General features: G+C 45.8%; 3 protein-coding genes across 10 annotated transcripts in view; 1 reads left to right on the top strand and 2 right to left on the bottom strand.

The window, feature by feature from the left end:
• Positions 1-246: 246 nt before the first annotated feature.
• Positions 247-2941, bottom strand: pdcd2l (programmed cell death 2-like). The gene is made up of 2 exons (XM_029523125.1): positions 1376-2941; positions 247-1191 (listed from the first exon to the last, which is right to left on the bottom strand). The coding sequence occupies exons 1-2, from the start codon at positions 1842-1844 to the stop codon at positions 605-607; spliced, it is 1056 nt and encodes a 351-aa protein (XP_029378985.1). The 5' UTR covers positions 1845-2941; the 3' UTR covers positions 247-604.
• amfra (autocrine motility factor receptor a) lies at positions 642-9783 on the top strand. Of its 2 annotated transcripts, XM_029523124.1 has the most exons (13): positions 644-3008; positions 3560-3652; positions 3975-4139; positions 4662-4814; positions 5095-5135; positions 5217-5349; positions 5807-5940; positions 6031-6141; positions 6672-6865; positions 6991-7094; positions 7169-7300; positions 7511-7797; positions 8667-9783. In XM_029523124.1, the coding sequence occupies exons 1-13, from the start codon at positions 2766-2768 to the stop codon at positions 8812-8814; spliced, it is 1938 nt and encodes a 645-aa protein (XP_029378984.1). In that variant the 5' UTR covers positions 644-2765; the 3' UTR covers positions 8815-9783. The 2 variants fall into 2 exon arrangements, with proteins under 2 accessions (XP_029378983.1, XP_029378984.1); XM_029523123.1 differs by having other exon boundaries at positions 642-3008; positions 5807-6141.
• The window catches only part of immp2l (inner mitochondrial membrane peptidase subunit 2), a 79704-nt gene continuing 63942 nt past the window's right edge, over positions 5482-21243 (bottom strand). For 2 of the 7 annotated variants that reach the window (XM_029523127.1, XM_029523126.1), the window contains exon 5: positions 15728-17911. In XM_029523127.1, the coding sequence (XP_029378987.1) occupies positions 17611-17911 (301 nt within the window). In that variant the 3' untranslated portion in view covers positions 15728-17610. Of the gene's footprint in view, positions 7781-10596; positions 10895-11295; positions 11364-14251; positions 14413-14731; positions 17912-21243 lie in introns of those variants that run through there. The other 5 variants (XR_003841805.1, XR_003841804.1, XR_003841803.1 and 2 more) reach the window with 5 other exon arrangements.

The following is a 21243-nucleotide window of genomic DNA, read 5'->3' as shown; positions in this document are numbered from 1 at the left end:
ACATCACTGTGGGAGCTCAGGCACATGTGAAATACAGCACAGGAGCAGTGACATTCCATCTAAGGTCAAAGGTCAGAACAGCAGTCCAACATTAATCATCTGCACCAACAACTGAGTTTATTGCGTAAAGGTCATTTTACATGGCACAGTGGAGCAGTGGCGAAGGTTCTGGGGTCAAACCCCAGCAGAGGGCCTCTGTCGGCCCCGCCCCCTCACCCCAAAGTCACCTGTGATTGGCTCCAGCCCCCCCCCCCCTTATATGTCTGAGGGTTTGGATCATTCATATTTAATTAACCTGTTCAACTCTGTTTTCTTCAGGAAAAATGTCCATCATTTAGGCCTGAGGTTCAGATGGTATTGAAGTTTATGGGAAAATGTCCCTCCTCCTCCCTGATCAGTTATGGGCATCGGGGGCGGAGCTACCGTGTGATTGACATACTGTCCCATCCAATCAGGATGGAGCACAAAACAGGTCAGCTCCAACTTCTAGTTTAGAAAAACCAAGTTGTGACGTCACAGCGGGTCAACACTCCAATCCGGAATGTGGGATTTTGGGAAATGTCTCTGCTTTCATGAGCCACGCCCACCGGTGACGTCACGACAGTCATTTAAAGAACTGTTGGTCCGGATCCGCCTGAACGAAGCAGAACTCCTCCAGGGCCGATCCGGATCCGGCGGTCCAGCAGCTCTTTTCACAGGTATAAGCCAGGACCGTCCCGAACTCCAGCTCCGCCTCCGCGCCGCCGTCCTTCCTCCGCAGCAGGCTGACCAGAGCCGGCATCAGCTGCAGCTCAAAGGTCCTGGAGCCTCCACAGGAGCCGCAGGCCGGAACCAGCCGCTCCATGCTGGCCGGGGGCCGGCAGATGAAGCGGGGCTTCCCCCTGTGGCAGTACCGCAGAACCTGCTGCGGACACAGCGACACCTTCTTCATGAACCTGGAGAACACGGCGTCTCCGTGCCGGGCTCCGGTCTTCTCGTACTTCTCCTCGCCGCCGTCCGGCTGACCCACCGCCGCCACCGCCCCCTCTCTGCTCTCATAGTCCCGCAGCAGATCCTGGACGTGGTCCAGGTCCTGCTGCCCACACAGGTCCGACTCCTCCACCACACTGATGAAGAACGGCCGGAACACGGGCCCGTCGTCCTCCGCTGCTCCCAGGGAGAGACTCTGGAGGCCGCTGCTGAGCCCGGAGCCTGCCGGGACAACATCAGAATCATCATTACACCTCCCCCGAACCGAGCAGTGACACATTTCCTGTTCTGACATCTTCACATCTCGTACCATCAGAATTTCCACTTTCCATCCATGTGACCCAGAGAAACGTTTGATGGTTTTCAAAGTTAATCTGTAAATCCTTCACTAAAGGCCGAACCTTACCTTCAGCCTGGGGTTCTGCCTGCTGGGCCCGGGTGTCGCCCCCTCCCCACCCCTCCTGCCCCTCCATGCCCCAGTCATCAGCGGCGTCGCACCAGTCCGTGGCCGACAGAGGCGCCTCCGGAGGCGGGGCGGGCCGGCCGGGTGTCCCCGCCGCGGCCGCCCCGCTCTCCAGACACTGAGAGCGGAGAAGTCGCCAGCCCTCCGACCGGCCGCTGCACTCCGCGGCCGGGCAGGCGAACAGGTGGAGGCTCCGGTGGTACGGAGAGGCATCCAGGGGGCAATACACCTGCACCACGTGGGCCGACGGGGCTCCGCAGAGCCCGCAGCGGGGGGCCTGAGGGGAGACGGCCGGCGGCCAGTCCGGCCGGCCCCCGACTTTGTTTGTCAGAAAAGAGGACCGGTACTTCTTCGGGTCCAGCTCTCCGTCACACACACCGATCAGGTTCACCTCCTGGGGGGCCGAAGCCATGATCCCTCACGTGTCCGGGGTCCGCCACAAAAACACGACCGACGGCCGGATGTTTGTCCGAACCGGAAGAACAGATATAACAGTTTCACATTTAAGTATTAACAACTAACAGTTAATAAATACACAGAACAGATAAAACTAAATGACTGAAATCATATCAGGTCCATAAAGAGGGAGGACGGTTCCTACCGGAACTATACAGAAACCCAACAGGTGACGGAAAGAAACTGCTCTGTAACTTGTACCGTTTACGCACTTCCACCTATAAAGTAAACAAATTCTTTTTTCAGTCAGCACATCGGCAGGAAATCTGCTGAACACAGAAAATCCCACTTTTAATTAAATCTGACCGGATTTTTTGCGATGAATTTCTTTTCTTAATGAAACGGCTACAAATAAAATCGACATAAAGCAGAAATATAAACACAAAAAGTAATGACGTTTTGACGTCTTCCGGAAGTGGCGGTTTTATTCTGAAAAGACCAAGCGGAAGTGTCCCATGTTGTAAGCTAAGCTAAGCTAACCTAACTGGACTCTCCCGGTTACCGGAGCCCGGTTAAATATTTTGGCCCTGACAGCTGAGCGGAAACAGCGAGTGGATGAATTTGGTCACTTCATTCTTCTTTTTTTCTCTCATTTTTTGGAGCTAACGAACAAAAATGGAGGTTGTTTTGTCGGTTGTTTGGCTAGCAGGCTAGCTAACGTTACATTACAAGTAACGTTAGCGTTGAATGTTTAAAGTTGTTTTGATGGAAATAACGCTGAAAGAGTCGAAGGAGTGAAGAATCCGACCGACAGACCGGCAGACCGGCCGGTCCACAGCTGGTTAAACTGGTAGAAACGCCACCGGGATGTGACGGCTGATGACCGTAAACAAAGCGCCTTTCCCGGTTATGTAACGGGATCAGTCTCGGCTCCATCATGCCGCTCTTGTTCCTGGAGCGGTTCCCCTGGCCCAGTCTGCAGACATACACGGCCCTGAGCGCGGCCCTGCTGGCCGGGACCCTGCTGACCGTCTGCCCCTCCGGCTCCAGCACTCAGCCCGGCCCGGAGGAGACCCACAGCTCCAGGATCAGCCGCCTCATCCGGGACGGAGGGCGGCTGTACGGAGACCTGGCTGCCGATGTTCTGCTCTACCTGCTGACCGACAGAGTGTCTGTCTGGGTCAGTGTGTGTGTGTTTGAAAACCACCTGCCCTGCAGCTCTTGGGCAAACTGTTGGACCGACCAGTCCTGGAGTTCTTGTTAATGTCATCATCAATTTGGGATTTGACAGCAAAATACTGAATATGTCAGAAAACTGACATAAACTGACTAAACCTTAATGATTGAATGAAGGATCCAAACCACTTACTTTATCAGTCCTCAGGGGACATTTAGTTTGTGACAGAATAGAAATAAAAATCTGAACATACCTATTTGTGTTATAGATATAAAAAATACAATATAAGATACAAGAAGTGGCCAACAGGAAGATGAAGTAGTGCCGTATATGCAGATTAATATAAAGTTTTGTAAAGCGCAGCCGTGTCTTTTTATTATAAATTCAGTGTTACACAGTTACAGTTCCTGATGGCTGCTGGCAGGAATGACTTCCTGTGATACTCAATGAGTCTTTGTCTGAAGCTGCTCCGTTTGTCCAGTTGGTGAAATCGTATCTTTATACTGACCCCTCCTGTTAACCAAGGCCTGCTGTGTGATTGCGTCTCTGTGCAGGTGATTGTAAACACAGCCTGCTGTGTCCTGCTGCTGACTGCCAAACTCATCCAGTGTGTTGTGTTTGGGCCGCTGCGTGTCAGCGAGAAACAGGTGAGTGTTTCTGTCAGTTTCACCTGAAGCTCACATTCAGCTGCAGAAGATGAGAACCACACATCACTTTAACATTCCACCTTTGTTGTCCATATAATCTTATGTTTGCTGTGAACCAGATTCTCAAAATAATAATAAAAAATGAGTCAGTTACACAGCAACACTGGAAAACACAAAACTAATTCAGTGTGTGTGAATTCACACGAGCTGGTTTAATATAAAAAAACCACAGGAAGTTCTGATATTTTGACTCATTTACAGACACTGAAGAGATTCTGACTTCAGATTAAACACAAGCTTGCTGTTTTAATTTCCTCGGCAGCAACTGATGGAAAAATTCTGGAACTTCATCTTCTACAAGTTCATCTTCGTGTTTGGCGTGCTGAATGTCCAGACGGTGGAGGAGGTGGTGATGTGGTGGCTCTGGTTCGCTGTTCTGATCTTCATCCATCTCCTGGTTCAGCTCTGCAAGGACCGATTTGAATATGTAAACATTAACATCTAAATCACACACAACAAACGTCAGACAGGATTTAGTCCCTTGGGAGAGAATTTAGACGTTAAGACTGCAGAACAAAGCTCACATGGATTTTTCCTCTGGCTCCTTCACAGTCACAGATGGAAGCACAGAAGAAGAAACCATCTGAGGCTGTTAGATCTTCTTCACTATGAAAAAGAACTCAAATGTCTGAGGAAGAAATGAGATGCCAACTCACAGTCTGTTGTTTTTTATTAATAGAGATGGCAGCAAACAGTGAACTGATTTCTACGAGCTGAAAATGTAGCTTCTCCTGCAATCTGCTCTTTATTGTAATGTGGTCGTTTTTTATGTTTCTAGTGTGTAACTAAATCAAATGATGAGCAGCATCTAACCCTGATTATCACCAGGAAGACACAGAAGGTTACTGCAGGTCACAGGGACGTTACTGGGCTCAGATTAAATCGCTGCTCTGATTTAACTGAGTGGAAACAAAAAGGCCTGATTGTGTGTGTTTGTGTGTCTGTCCAGTTGTCGTTCTCTCCAGCCACCCCTCTGTCCAGCCATGCTCGGGTGCTGCTGCTGTTGGTGGTGCTGCTGTTGTGCTGCGGTGGTTTGGCGACATTTTGCAGCCAACTGGCTCGTAGTCAGGGCCGCCACACCGCTGCGTTCATGGCTGCAGAGGTGAAACGCTCCATGTCACGCCAAAGTCCAATTTTAAATGTCCAATATTTTCATGGTTAAATTCTTTTTTTGGTAGCAAATGTACTTCATTATTTACTGGCGCTGATGTTTCATCATTAATGAACAGAAGTCCTGATCAGATAAAGATAAAACAACCCAAACACATGAGATTAATTTTTCTTTGGAATAGAAGGAAACATTCAGTGTGTTTTCTGAGTGTGAATATGGAAAAAACAGAAGTCTGCGTGTGGCTCTAAAAGGTTAATAATCTGTATTTCAGTGTATGTTGGTGACAGTCAGGACGACTCACGTCATGTTTCGGTGAGTGAAATATTCTGTAGGATTCATGTTTCCTGTTGTCGTGCCAGACGGAGACTTCACGTGTGTTTTGTGTTTGTGCAGCTACTCCATCCACCTGTGGGACATGAACCAGGAGGGCAGCTGGGAGAATAAATCCTCCTACATTTACTACACCGACCTGCTGATGGAGCTGCTCCTCCTGGGCCTCGACCTGCTGCATCACATCCACATGCTGGTCAGTGAAGATGTTAATAACCTGTGTTTTCACTGAAAGTCCCTTATTCACATAAAATGTTTCACAGAGCTTCATGAAGCTTAAAGTGACTCACAGACAACCTGACGATGAGATAGAATAAAATATATTTCAACATGATACATATCAAATTAAAATAAGTGAAACATTTAATGGAAATATTACTCAGTTTTACAGAAATAAAAGGAATCACTTCCTTCTTTTCTCAGCCCATGCATCAGCTGTTCAAAACAAGGAAGACAAGTACAAAAGCAGCTTTATTGACACTTTAATATTTGTTGAATTAAAACTGAAGCTTTTTGACATGAACCGGCGTGACACCTGGATTCTGAGGAGGTTTCCAGCAGCTGCAAAGAAAAAGTGAAAAATGCCAGAATGAATTTTAGAAATTTTTTGCTCAGATTTCTCTGTGTGACTGGTGATCTCCTTTCTGTCGCAGCTCTTCAGTAACATCTGGTTGTCCATGGCCAGTCTGGTCCTCTTCATGCAGCTTCGTTTCCTCGTTCAGGAGGTCCAGAAGAGGATCCATCGCCACCACAACTACCTGCGAGTTCTCCACAACGTGGAGACCCAGTCAGTATTACCAGCTCCTCACCTGATCCACCAGGTCCAGAGAACGGGGACAGTCCAACCGACGCTGTGCTCTCTGTCTCCCCCTCGAAGGTTTTCTGTGGCATCTGAAGATGAACTGGCGGTCAACAACGACGACTGTGCGATCTGCTGGGACGTGATGAGCTCGGCCCGGAAGCTGCCCTGCGGTCACCTCTTCCACAGGTCAGCTGTTCTCTGTCGATGTCGCTCGGTTGGCCTGTCAGTCTCAGGGCAGCTCAAAGTTTTGAATGCAAACGTCTGGATTTTTTCTGCTTTTCTTATTTGTTTCCAACCAACATGAAATAAATTCAAACTGCTGTGATTTCAATCGATCATTCATTTTAGCAAATAAACTTAAATTTAATACAGAAAACAGCTCGGTGGGCGACTGACTGTTGCCTTCATGTTCTCTGGGAAATGTGGTAATTACAATTTGAGGGTACATTAGTTAGTTAATAGAGCTAAATGCTACTGGGGACTCTTCTAATGATGGGTTTGATTAATGATTAAATAAACACCAACACAATGAGTTTAAATAAAGGCAGAAAAAATGCCACAGGGGAGTCATTACAATAAGGAGCTACAGTAAAGACTAAGTGATGAACACAGTGAGCAGATACAGTCTAATAAAGGGAATTCTCATTCATTCAGTCAAAACTGAATCTTGAATAAATACAGATAATGTGAACGTTGTGTTGTTTGTGCGTCCTCAGCTCGTGTCTGCGCTCCTGGCTGGAGCAGGACACGTCATGTCCAACGTGTCGGATGTCTCTGAACATTGGAGACGTGGCTGAGGGGCGTGCAGACAGGGACACCAGGGAGCCCGTCCCCGAAAACGCCGCTGCAGGACCAGGGCCCGACGCCAGGCCGCACCTCAACCAGCTGAACCACTTCTTCCACTTCGATGGTGAGACAGGAAGTGACACGTCTCCCCAGCCTCATCTGTCATTTATTCAGCTCTATGTTTCTTCCATGGGGACCAAGACCGTCTCGGTCTATGAAGGACACTTCTGACCTTTGTTCTGTCTCCAGGTTCTCGTATTGCCAGCTGGCTGCCCAGTTTCTCAGTGGAAGTTATGGCCACAACCAATTTCCTGGCCATGGCGCCGACCAACCCGTCTCAGCTCACAGCCACGGTCAGTTCACAGAGGACGGACACACGTCCGTCTCCTAGCAGGTCTCTGAGCTCAGGTCTCCGTCTGTGTCTCAGGCTCAGCAGATCCAGGAGATGTTCCCTCAGGTTCCCCTCCAGCTCATCCTGCAGGACCTGGAGATCACTCGATCCCTGGAGGTCACCACTGACAACATCCTGGAAGGACGGATCCCGACAGTCCCGCCACTGGTCAGTCCACAGACGGGTCAAAGAAATAAATGAATTGTGCTGCTCGAAAATGTAAATTATGTTTAAGATTAAATTTGATCCTCAGGCTTAAATAACGCTTATTCAAATTCAGCGTTTAATCTGAAGTCTCTTTTCAGTTCATTAAAACAATAATTTCTTCTGTTTTAAGATTAAAGTTAAACCTTAACAAACTGTTTCCTCTGTCATCAGGCTGTGGAACAACCACTCATTCAGGTGACTCCACCCCCTGAGGCTGAGGGCGGAGCCAGCAGCGAGTCAGAGCAGGAGGATGACGATGAGACGGACGGTCTGGAGGACGAGGACGAGGATGGAGATGAGGAGGAGTACAGTGAGGCAGCTGAGGGGCAGATTGCTGAAGAGAACGAGATGGAGGAAGGCGAAGTTCAGAAGGTGGAGCTTCGGTTTTGTGCGTCGGCGGAAGAACGACAGAGGCTGCTGCTGAGTAGGAGGGAGGAGCTTCTGCAACGAGCACGCAGGTACTTCAGAAACAGGAGACAACACAACCTTTCATGTACAGACCTGGACCTGGAGTCTGAGCCTTAAAGCTTCTTTCTATCTAAAGACAGACATTTTGATTGACTGAGCAGCTCCGATTCAAACTTGGCTGCAGAAAAAATGGAAACTCAAAAGAAGAATAAACAAACTCAGCCTCACAAAGATGAGTCCTGAATTTTTTGTCGTCCCTGTCGTCATATTTTCTGTCCTCAGCCTGATAAACACAGCGGATGTTAAAGTCATGGCTGCTGCTCTTATTTCCATCTGAGCGCACAAATAACCACACAACTTTGTCATGTGTTTCTGAAGGGACGATCTGTCGGTTGGCACGAAGCTGAGCAGAAAAGTGAATAAAAGTGCAGTGAAACCAGCAGCTGATGCAGAGTTCAGGTGGTTGGCGGTAAATGTAGTAAAAATCATTAAAAAGTCTAACGGAACTGGAGGGCTCGGAGGCACCGGAGCTCATTAGCAGCAGACGAGGTTGGAAACACTTAAACACCGCAGAAAATATTTTTAAAACTTCCTACAGCCGCCCTGAGGACGAAAAATCAATGTGAGATTAAACATGCATGAAGACGAGGAAGTTTAACTGTTAAATTAAAGAGGAGGCCGACTGAACTCTGGACTCCTTATTTTGACCCATCAGCATTTAAACTGACTCTGAAATCAGATGTTAAATTCATCAGAACACTGAAAACTGTCTGTTCTCAGCCGGGTTGGTTGGTGTTCCTCTGGTTTTTACCGAGCTGATAAATCAGGGGGGAGGAGGGACATTTTCCCATAGACTTCAACACAGTCTGACAGTCTAAAGCCTTTTCTCTGATCCTGGATCTTTGCTCTCTCTCTGCAGGGACTATCTAACCAGGAAGTCCAACACAGGAAACCCAAACATGTCTGATGGCGACGCTCTGACCTCTGATCCCCTGAACCTGCAGCGGGAAACGTTGGCGGCGGCGGCAGAACGGCGCCTGCAGAGATGGTCTGACTCCGCCCACTGAGCCGGGCGTCCCTGCTGGTCTTCAGGAGAAAGACCAGCTGAAGCTTCAGTATTAACGGCTCCGCTCTGTGTGACATCACAACTGATCACAGCATGACCACGCCCCCTTCTTCATCATTTTTTATTCTGAGGAGGAAACTGTTTTAACTTCGGCAGCATCATGTAGCGTCAGTCAACTTCCTGTTTCAGCCTCAAACTGTCGGTCACGAGAATGCTCGCTTCGTATGACAACAAGGCGCCAAACCTAAAGAGCTGTTTTTCTGGAATCTGGATCCTGAATGGTGTACGGAGGTTTTCCTTTCGATGCTGCAGGGTTCATGAACTGAGGGTCAGGTTAGGGTGAGCTACCTTTAACCTGAAAAGTCTTTTTGTTTAACGCAACACAAACACGAATGTCAGAAGTTCAGGAGGTTGCTGTTTTTTATTGTTGAACCAGCGGCAGTCTGTAAAGTATTTAAAGTTTGACTGATCAGTTTATGGCTCCGCCCGGTTTACGTGTTTTTCTTCACGTTTCTGAGGAAAAGTTTTAGTGTTACATTTTTATTTATTGGTTTCTGTTCAGTCGCGTTGATGCTCATCTTGTTTTATTTACATTTCTTTCTTTCTTCAGACTTTAGTAAAGCCAGATGATGCGCAGGTCGACGTGTGACATCATCTACTTCCTGTAATCTGCACTGAAGTCAAATGTCAGAGCCTGATTGGCTCTTGGTAGTTTTGGCGTTTCCTGTTTTCTGCATGAAGAGTCAGACTGGTTTTAATTATCGCTTCGTTTTGCTTTTTGCACGTTTGCACCTTCAGAGTTTCAGCTCTTCCCTCCTTCAGACTTCCTGTTTACAGATTGTTCAAATCCATTTTTAGAGAAGACTGTTGGACTGAAGTTTTGTACAGAAATAAAAAGGTGACTGTTTTGTAAATGATGGACGTCCAGTTTGATTTTAGCAGCTTTTGCCAATAAAGTTATAACCAGATAGTTTTTTTTTCTTCTGAGTTTTTGTGACGCTGATGAGAAAACATTGAATCCTGAAGGTGACTTGTTAAATTTGATTCCTATAGAAATAAAAACCTCAGATAATGATCAATGAATTGATTAAAGAAGACTTTCCAATATTTGGTTCTTCAGTTTTTATGTTTCTTTTGAAGGGATTCAGTCGTTCTCTGGGTTTTTAAGAATATTTTTTGAGTTGTAGATTTTTTACAGATTTGTTTGTCAGCACCTGGACTTTTTTATTTTTAACGTCTTTCACGCTTTCTGTTTTTGTCCTGAAATAAACTGCTGCGTCCTGATGAAGACGAAGGAGCCCCCTCCCTCCAGCAGGGGGCAGCCTTTGTGCATTTTGTCTAGCCAATATAAATGTGTCATTACTGTAATTATCTGAGCGGCTTCGGGGCCAAATCTTTATCTGCCTCTGACACAAAGTCACAAAGAAGTCTGCACAAACATTTATCCGTAAGGTTTAAAAAATAACTGACAACATGTTAACGCCACATTATGAAGATATTAAGAAATGCCTTTTACTTCAGTTTACAGCAGACGTGTCTGTCTGTTGGATAAATATTCTGTTAACTCATCTCGCTCTACTGACTCCTGTGTGCTTCTGTTCTCTCTCACATCTGAAAGACGCTGAAGGATTATTTTATATCGTATGTGTGACTCGATAAAGAGTCAGCTGTTTAAATTACTACTGTTGTTGTTGTTCGGCATGAATCTGAGGATTCTGTGGATTCTGTCAATGTTTCCCATCGCGCAGCTCAAAGTTTCAGGTTCTCTCGTTCCCAGACTCACCTACTTGTGATGCTCGGAGGAAGTTCACTGATGGGCGAGTCCAGATCTCTGCAGGGTTTACGGGCCTCCAGGAAGTCAGACTTCAGAGACAGACGGCCCGGTGAAGGAGGAGGACTGTGGACTCCTTGATCCTCGTTACTCAGGGAGATTAGAGGCGAGTCGGTCTTTGCCCTGGACTCGGTTGTTTTACGGCTCATGAAACGCAGTTTGTTCTGCCTCTTCTGGGTCTTCTGGGTCTTCCTGGTCCAGCTTTTAGGATTCAGCCTGACGGTGGGCAGCGAGGTTCAAAGGAAAAGGCCTGTGAGTGTTTGAAGGGAATAAAGTGAGCTGAAGACATTTTTAAGAAGAGTTTCTCCAAAGTTGCACAGATGCAGCATCACTGAAGGGAAATCTGGGACGAGCTCTGTTTACTGCTTCTGTCTGAAACGTTCACAGACTAAAGTTTAAGTGTTAATTCAGCCAGCGAGGCCGTGATCATTAAAGGTCTGAATGATCCTGGATCAGCTCCAGGTTCTGAATTCATCCAGTTAAAGTCTCAGAGAAACCCTCAGAATCTTAAAACCAGCCGTCAGGACTTCTGGGACTTTGTGATGTCACAACTGAGTAGTCACCGCCCCCCCTTAGATAGCTCCGCCCACACGGATATAAAATATGGACCCTTGAAAATGAAATATGGATCTTTCAGTAGAATATATTTACCTTTAATGTGAACGGTCAGATCCTGGACTCCTCACAGCATCAGGACCACCGAACCTGTGGACAGCCCACTGATAACAACACAAAAAGAAAACTATTCAGACTAAAGACGAGTTGGATTAAACGTTGAGGTGAATAAAAACGTGTTGGAAAAAGAAAACGAGCGTCAGCGTGGAGGATTTTTATCGTCTGAGGTTTTTATTTATCAAATATACATTTTTCAAAGATTCACTCGTGACTCATATCAGAAAGTTTACACGTACAAATTCATGAAATTGTCTAAAGACCTTCAGGGAGCACCTCCACTGGTTTTTAATAATGATATTAAGATTGAACTCTATGGGAAAATGTCCACACTCAACCTTTATCTGGCTTTGATTACATTTTTTTCCTTTTAGGGCACTTTTAATTCTTTCCTTGTTCTTATTAGATTCCTCTCATTAATTCTATGAATATTTTCTTTCATTGTTTTTATATTTCTATTACTTCGTGTTGTAAACTACTATAAAATACTCTCTTTATTATTTTTATTTTAATTATTGTGATTATTGGTGTTTTCTTGGCATGAATTCAAATTCATGTGATTCATAATTGTGTTATTATTTAGTGCGCTGTGTGTCTATCTGTTTGTGTTACGCTGATTAGTTTGAATTAAAAGGATTTTAGAGTCGAATGACGGAGAGAAAGAAGTCGGCCTGTGTGTGAGGTTGTTATTTAAGGTTTTCAGGTTTTTTAATATCGAGTGTTTCTGTGTTTTCTTCTCATTCTGCCTCCGTCGTCTTTTATTAAAGGCTTTAAAACACATTTACGGCCTCGCTGCAATAAACCAGGGAGCGTCTTTGTTGGTCTCTCTGACGAATCCACGCGGAATAAGAGCGTAAATTAAAACTGAGGATGCAGACGGAGTGTTTCAGGGATTCTCCAGCCGGAGGGAGCTGACACCGAACAGCAGATCTGGTTATTACCCCCCCATCACCCAAAGGTAGGAGTGGGGCTCATCAGCCTGACCCCTCCCTCACTTTCTCAGCAGGACTTCATGATGCTGAATTGAGCTTTTTTTTATTGGTTCAGGCCTGAACGGACCACTCAGGTCTGTTCCAGGCTGGGGGGGTTGATCTGCAACGGGATTCAGTGAAGACACGATAAACAGAATAAAGTGGCTTTTCTTCTGCAGATGCTGGACTGAAGGATTCTGGTTCAGGAGCTGATTCGATCCTGTTAAGATTCTTAAAATAAAAGTGTTTTCGCTGGAGTGTCATTCTTTAATACTGAACTCTGTATTAACACAAACAACAGTTTTGACACACGTTGTGTATTTTGTGTGTGTCTCTAACTGTCTTTAGGTCAAACAGAAAAACTGATTAAATCTGTTGCTAACATCATTCCTCCTCTGCTGAAAAACTGCTTTGGTGTGTTTTTATTCTTTAACACAAAAAGAAGTGAATCTTCTGATGAGCAGGATCCTTCTGTGAAATCCTGAGCTTCTAAAAAAACCCTCTTGAACTCCTCTTTCATCTGCTGCTTCATCGACCTCCGGCTCCTCTTCCTCGGCCCTCTTCATCCTCTGAAGTTTTCGCCGGGGGAGTTAATGCCTCACTTGTCAGATGAGGGTGGAGATCTGAATCCATAATGAGGACGAGTCAGTTCAAGAGCCGCTGACCTGCATCTCTGAGTAATCAGCCTTCATCTGACTCAGAGTCCACGTGGTCACCGCTGGTCCATCATGTCTTTATCTCACATTCATGCTTATTTTTCCTTAAATTATTTTCACCAGCAAATAAAATAAATGAAACTGTTGACAGAAAATCAGACAGCCTGAAACGTGTTTCTATGAATAATAACAGAATATTTTGTCTGTAAAAAAAAAAAAAATTGATGAAATGTCTTTGTAATTTGCAGCCGATCTGATTTTCTGACTCATTTAATTTCTGGACTGAACTAAAAGCACCCAAATCATAAATAAAAATGATCTAATGTTCTTTAAAGAGCCGTACGGTGTGCTTAAAACCGCCATTGGGACTTCTGGAATTTTGTGATGTCACAAAGCAGTCTCCGCCCTTAGCCACGCCTCCAAACGCGTCCACCTACACCCCCAGTGAGTCCGTCCAGCTGCAGTTCGGAATTTGTCTGTCGGCCATCTTTGTGTTTTGATAGCAGAAGACAACACATTTGGAGGAGGAACAGTGAGGGGCGGAGCTAAGCTGCACTGGACTCTGGACGCCCCCTGATGGTCGTCGGTTACAAAGCAGTTCAGCTTCCAGCGAGTCCTCCGGATCAGCACTTTACGACACAACAATGAAACTAAATATCGGCTCAGACGGATAAAAACCGGCCGGCTCGTCTTCAATAATTTCATCGTTGTGTTGAAAAATAAAATATTTAAAAGCAGCTCGGTTTCTCCCCCGGCTGTGACAGAAATTAAAGTTCATTATCTCCAGATGTCACCGTCTGCTTAGATAAAGCAAATGAAAGGAAAAAAATGGGCCCTTATTGGAGTTTAAAAGCTGCAGTAATAACATTAAAGTGCCGGCGTTACCATCCGCACCGTGTTGAATTATAGTTGGAGATCTCTATCAGCTCGCCTTGAATAAATCCGCTCTAATTACACAAAGTCTTCACACATCACTCAGAAGTTGGAGCCGTAATATGAAGCTGCAGCAGATAATGGCGGCCGTATCTTCGCTCCGTAATTGAATATATTACAGCCGACTCGTAGACGTCAATATTTCTTCCCCAAAATGTTCCACCTGATATTTAAAGGAGATGCTGATGTTTCCTGTGTGAGTCGTCGGGCCGCCACAGCGGCTTTAAACACCAACCCAGGCGTCACTGTGACCTTTGACCTATGACTGTCAGCCTCGGGGAATATTGATGGTTGCTGGATGAGAAGAACCCTTCTTCTGGTCTAAAACTCCTCCAGACTAACATCTGACTGGACCCGTTCGCCGCTTCAACATACCTGGATTCTCTCTGACCATCATCCTGTTGGACACCATGAACCACGAAGACGGCGCTGAAGGTTCCCTCTGGCGTGATGTCATCAGGTGGGAGGAGCCAGTGGCAGTGGATCAGCTCTCGCTCTGTCGTCTCCAGCTGGTTCGGACGTCGTCCAAAAGCTCTCTGATAGAAAAATAAAATCACTCAAACTGAATCAGAAACAGTCGAACGATCCGAAGAAGCTTCAAATGAAACTTTTCTAATTTTCTCTGCTGGAGAGATCACAATTACACAACTTTGATTGCTAACAACTAGACTATTGGAAACTTTGTTAAATCGCACACAACTTGTGATAAGTGATTGTGTTAATCTTGCTTTGGAGGTTTTGGTCATTTAGGAGTCTTTGAAAATCTGCTGAGTCGGCCTGAATCATCGTCTTTAATTAGAACAGCCTCTTTGCCGAGCTGATGGTTTGTTGTGTTAAAGTAATTATTGTTATCACCTCCTCATTTAAACAGTCTCCCGGTGTGACCTCCGAGGAATCAAACGCACACTGTGGCCTCACTGAGCTCCCGCCGAAGGTCAGAGGTCAGGAAGATCCCAGCTGGAACACGTCTGCTGCTTTCATGAGGCGTTTAACGACGCTGGCCTGCAGCTTCCTTCCTGTTGGCGAGAAGATCCTGCAGTATGTTACCACGGCGACGAGCCGTTTGTTGGCACAGAAACAGAAGCTGACACAGACGGAGTCCTTTAACTCTCTGTACAGGAACGAATACCCAGGATGCATCACTCAGTCCGAGCTGACGACAGGAGTCGCCCCCTGGTGGTCAGTCCTGGTCCAGGTGACATCATCGTTTTATTACCAATCAGTTTCTTCCACTTTTCATTTTTCTTCCTGTTTTTGTTTTTGAGTCTTAAATTCTTCAACATTAATCACGAACGCTGAGCTCTGATCAGATTCCAGCTCTCAGATATGAAATGAAAAGATGGACAACGTTAATAATCACCTGGAACGTTCCTCGTGGAAGAACTTCCTGTCAGCCTGCAGGACAAACGAGGACATTAACACATTTTCTAGCACACAAACATCATTTCGACGAGTCGGGAGCACATTTAAAAGAAGCAGTTCAATATTTCTGTGACTCCGTTTCCCAGAAGGCCGAGAGGTAAAGCTCGGATTCTGATTAAGGCTAATTGAGTTGAGACGGAACAACAGAGATTAAAGATAATTCGATGGAAATGAGACGAACAGGAAAGTTGTAGAGTCTGAGCTGCCGTTTTATTGGACTGACTGATTTATGTGTTTCCTCCATTAATCAATTCATTCTTCAGTTTTTAAAGTTTCTAACGATAAAAAGCTGAAAACTGGTCGATTCAAAAGAAACGTCACAGGTTCGATTCCGTCATCGTGCCATTGATGAGAAAAAAAAAGTCACATCATAAATCCCAAAGTCAGAGACACACACACAGGCATGACAGTCCGTGTTGTGTTGTGCAGTTTGTCGTCATCCCTCCTCTTCCTCAGTGTCCAGCGGTCCTCGGTTTGGGGGCAGCGACGGTTTGATCTGCTGCCAACGGTTCGGCGGCCAGATGATGTGGGAGGCTCGACCGTGAAGGAGCCCCATCGACACCTGAAGGAGAAAAAGCACACAACTGTGTGTTCTTGATGCACATTTAAGTTGAAATTGTAGTTAGTAGCGGTGTATTTGTAGTGTTTTGTGTTGAGTTTGTGACGAGCTGCAGCGTTATCTGGCTTCTCTTCTGCTTCCTCAGGATTGTGTCTGAAGCTGTGAAAGGCTTCAGTGGAATCCATCAGCCCCCAACACACACACGGATGTGCTGTGGTCATTTCCTGCGTTGGACTCAGTAAAAACATTATTTATTGCACCTTTAAATGCTTTAACAGGTTTTACTCCCTCGGTGAGATCGACCGAGGTGACAACACGCCGCCTGTGGATGGGGTAGAACTGTTTTCATTTGGCGGGAAAAAAGAGCTGATGATGAAGGAAGGCAGCTGACAGCCGCCTGAGCTCTGACTGAAATCAACACTATTTTATGTCACGATTGGGGCAAAGTGACACAACAGAGATGAGCATAACAAATAAAAACAGAAACCTTCCACTCCACCTCTCAGTCGTCCTTCTCGGCCTTTGTGTGATAATAACAGACGTTAACAGATTTAGCTGCTGTGGAAAGTCACTTAATGTGCAGGTAAACAAACCGACTGACCGTTTTTACAGTGAATCAGCAGAAATCCAGCAGATCTTTTGTATCAACACAACTCACACACCGAAGCTCTGACTCGGTGTGTTCTGGCTGGATTTACTTCTGTGACGTGCCGTCCTTCACAAACAGCTCCTCCGCTGATGAAAATTTTACAGAGAGGAGGAACTACAAACAGCTCACAGAGTCAACAGGAGCCGTGAGAGCTCGCTGTGGAAGGCAGACCTCATGAAATCTTTATGTTTGGAGGAGAAATCTGTCAGCACCAACAAACCAGGTCGACTCGAGGATCCAGATCTGTGAAGACCCTCGTCCTCCAGTCCACTAAAACCACAAAATGCTGCTGCAGTTTCCTTCAGCACTTTAAATCTGGACGTGGCCTATAACACAGTGCTGATTTATTTATCTGCTCTTTGACCAGACTCCATTATAGTTTCACTCCATCTCTTCCATTCTAACATGGTTTGTTTTTCCTTCCAGTCGTATGGAGCAGTTTTAGGATTTAAAGTTTTGCTCACAATCGTGATTCTTCTGGTGACTGTGAAGGTGGAAGGTCTACAGAAGTGAAGACAGGTGGAGGACCTGGACAAAGTCTGGAGCTCCTGAGGCTGCTTCAATCAGAGCCATGAAACTCAGAGAGTCACGATTCCTCCTTCAATACTGCCTCCACTGTCAGTGTTGAATATTTTTCTGTCTGGTGTCTTAATTTGGTCTGAATTTAAAAATAATGCATCTCCTAAATCAGCAAAGCAGATCTGGAGAAAGATCAGAAACCAAATCACAAAGCAGACGGGTCGTTCAAAGAACGGACGGAGGTCCACATTCTTCATCTGCTGTCTGCAGAGGACCATTAGAACTTTATTTCTGTTTTCCAGCTCAGAACCAGGAAGTGGACCGATTCTGGTCTCCGTGTTTCCAGCAGAGGTCAAAGGTCAGAGATTTTAGGAGCGCCAAGACTGGTTCATGAAGAGCACAGAGAAAAGTTTCTGAACAATATGTTTAAAATTCTTTCTGCCTGTCCGATTCAGGAAATTAAACTCAAACCAGAGCAATTCAGTTCATCTGAAGCATATTGACATCTGTGCAGGTAAAAAGGCCCAAACTATCCAAAGAAAGCCCATCAGCTCCACAAAAGCTTTTGGCTTCTGACTTAATGTGTTAGCTTAAAGGTCCATCTGCTCTCTGATCCTGGATCAGCTCCAGGTTCTGTATTAATCCAGTGAAAGTCTCAGAGAAGCCCTCTGAACTTCTGGGACTTTGTGATGTCATAACAAAGCCACGCCCCCACCCTCCTGGACCGTGATCCAACCTTGCAGCTGGTTTTTGGTCCCTGATGTGTGCAGGTTCAGGTCGTACCGGTCCAAAGCTGTTGCTGTCCAGACTGTGTCCGTGATGATCCCCTTCGATCCAGAGGTGCCCGTCAGGGACTCGGACGTACCGGTTCTTGTAGCCCAGAGTCCTGCAGAGAGGGAAGGAGACAGTTCAGGGTTTACACATATAAATGGATGGAGGCATTTCAGGAGTCTGAACTTTAATCACATCAGAACCTTTAACGTTCCCTTCAGATTGTTTATATGACCTTCAGTCTCCGTCCCAGATGGGATGAATCATCTTCACAGAGAAGGAAAAGATCAAACCTGCGCTGAAGATCAAATCTCCAGCACAATTATCGCTTTCATTTCAATATCATTAATCATCAGCGCTCGGCGTCACTTCCCCTCGCCGCCTTATCGCTCAGACAAAGATCTGATCCGTGGACACATCGAGACTAATAAAGATGGAGGCGGCGGCAGCGTTCATCTCATCCCGCCTCAATCAGGTGGTGATGTTAATGAGCGGAGGGCCCGGCGTCCTTCATCTTCCCTCCGGACAGATTCGGGCCTCTGATTTATCAGTCAGCACCGAGAGCAGCGTGAATTATGACTTCACTGACTTTTTAAATGGAAATTTGTCAGCAGTTGCTTCTGCCAGTCGAAGAGGCCGGATGACTGAAGAGGCCTCAGTTACATAAATATTGATTAGGAGCTGAATTTACTGACCCCCCACAAGAAGCAACCTTTTATAGGTCTCAGCCTGTACGACACTAATTCTCAGCAACATTAAGAAGAAGTGACCATGAAACCTTCAGAGAACCAACAGTGAAGGTGCCGAGCTGGAATTGCTTCTAATGAACCTGCTTCACGTTTCCACCTGAATCATCAGTTTCTCAGTTGGAAGCCGAGCGAAGAGATGTGACCTTGATGTTATCTCTGCTGTGAAATTAGCAGAAGCAGCGACGGGCTCTGCCTCCATCTTCCCTCAGCTCTGCTCACATATCTCAGACATGAAAACAGAAAGCTTCCAAAAACAAAGCGTTGTAATAATCTGAGAAACGTTCCCCTCAGCTAACTGAGACTTCAGGCACAGCCCCTAATAAACACGCTGACAGGTTGTCATGGTTACTGTGAACAGGCGACCTTAGCTTGAAGGAAAAGTGGGAGATTTGGGGTCAGAAATCCAGCGTCAACCCTCCGTGACCCCCCAGAGCTGAGAAATCAGGGAGGAGGGACATTTTCCCATAGACTTCAGTGGAGCCGCCCCCTGCTGGCCAGACTCAGTCTACAACCTTCACAGTTACCTGAACGCACCACAAACTCAGGTCACACGTTTCCCTCCAATTCGACCAAGCTGCTGCTGCACTGCATGATGGGTAATGTCAGAAACTGGAACGCAGGTCTGACGCTGTCATGTGACATCTGATGGCCTGCTGAGAGGCGTGTGTGTGTTTCTAACTAACTCCACTGAGGAGAACCTGTTCCCTCTGTGGGGGGGGGGGGGGGGGGGGGCTGAGCTCTGATTCACGTCCACCTGAGTTCGCCTGTTAATTATTCACGGCGACAGCTGCGTTATGACACTGATGCCCCGCCGCAGGGCGTCACTGAGGATCCCATGGGTTCACCAAGGGAGGGGGGCACTAAATTGTTGTCCCCCCGTTAGCTGTTAGATGATTTATTTATAGAAGGAAGCGGATGAGGACAAACACACAACATGTTTGGTTCAGTTTGTCGTTTCACAAAAAGGATTAAAGCGGCTGCTGTTTGATCAGCTGATCGTCACCTTCCAACTTTAAAACATCCGTCAACATTTGTTTCATCTGAAGCGATTTAAAGGTTAGCTGTGCTAAAATAATAATAATCCACACTCTTTCTGAAGACAGATTTAAAACAATCAGAAACAAAATGTGAATTTCTACTTTTAACCTTCGGAGGGTCAGAGTGAGCGCTTTAGTGATTACACCAGTGAGAACACACTTCAGAAAAAGAGCCTTCAAAGTTCAAAATGTAACGAATGACCTGATGAATCTAAAATCAGCTGATCTGTTTGTTTTCTTTGGAAATGAAATTTAATGTGTTTGTTAAAGACGTTGTTTTTGAACAACCACAGCAGCAGGCAGGGAAACTTCAGGGGACAAAATAAAACAGTCCAACAATCAGATGGAGTTCTGAAGAGTCCCTGAATCGGAGCCAGCAGCTCGGCCTGTTCTCTTCTCCTGCTGCGTCTCATTATCTGAACCGTGGAGCTCATTTCCTCATGAGAACGAAGTGTAACAGGCCTGAGAACAGCCATGACTCACACACAGACACTCAGAGTAAAAATAGCTATCTGCCTTCTTAAAGCCAGTTCAGATACAAATTCGAGTCCAATTTCGAGGCTGAAAAGGTGAAACGCTCCGGCGAAGTTGGCATCACAGAAATCTTTTTGCCTTCAGAACTTTTCAGCAGAGAGACGGCACGTTTAACGAAGTGATGAATCAAACTGAGACTTCCTGTCCATCCTCTCCGTCTTTATCACCACAAAAACTCCAGCGTCATTAACGTCTCCCTGCTCTCTGTGACCCTGAGCTCCCAAATCCTGAGTGTGCCTGAACATTAACACAACACAACACATGAGGGTGCGTTGTGTTGTGTTACCAGCCTCACAGTCAGTGATTAAAGAGCTGTGATAAGATTTAGTTGTTGTCTGAAGGGAAAACTGAAGGCAGCTTTGTTTTTATAGCACATTTCATAGACAAGGCCCATTCAAAGTGCTTTACGGAGCACTAAAATATCAAACATAATAAAGGATACAGATTTAAAGCTCACAATAAAAGAGTAAAGAGGAACGAGACAAAATGTCCAATTAATTAGTCAGTGAGTTACGATGAACAATCCTCCATTCAGCTCCCGATTGTCACGTTGCAGCTGCAGTGTGGAACGTAGAAAGGCCCGTTAGCTCGGCCGTGACGAGGAAGCTGTCAGCAGCTGCACCTTAAACCACGAAGCCTCTGGCACTTAGAGTTTCCTTCCTTTATTGGTTGTTGTTGTTTCCTTCATGAGGAAGCCGCCCACCCTCCATGTGTGGCTGTTTTCAGGGACGTTGCTGTTTAATCACAGTTAATGAGCGTTTTGTCAGCGGGGCATCAAATTCAGCATGAAGAATCTCCCTGTGCTTTCTGAAAAGATGTTTGTTGATGTTCAGAGATCTGGTAGAAAGGATTCACATCAAACTGTAATGAATGAAGCTCTACATTTACAAACTTTACATTCATTTAATGAGATGGTTGAGTTGATTCCACTAAAGTCCTGCGAGACGTAAAAGATAATAATGTGCCGATAACTCAAAGACAGAAACGTTATTCTATCTCAGAGAGACGTTTAGTTTTCAGACAGCATGACGGGCCTTTTTAGGAGAAGTGATGATGATGGTTTATTCTATAATGACTGCAGCATCAAACTTTACGAGTCTTCATCACCATCTGAGGACATTCAGACT

The sequence above is a fragment of the Echeneis naucrates genome, chromosome 16 (assembly GCF_900963305.1).
Source record: "Echeneis naucrates chromosome 16, fEcheNa1.1, whole genome shotgun sequence".
In the NCBI taxonomy this organism is placed as follows: domain Eukaryota; kingdom Metazoa; phylum Chordata; class Actinopteri; order Carangiformes; family Echeneidae; genus Echeneis; species Echeneis naucrates.
The sequence above is the reverse complement of the archived record's forward strand: the minus strand, read 5'-3'. Positions and strand labels throughout refer to the sequence as shown.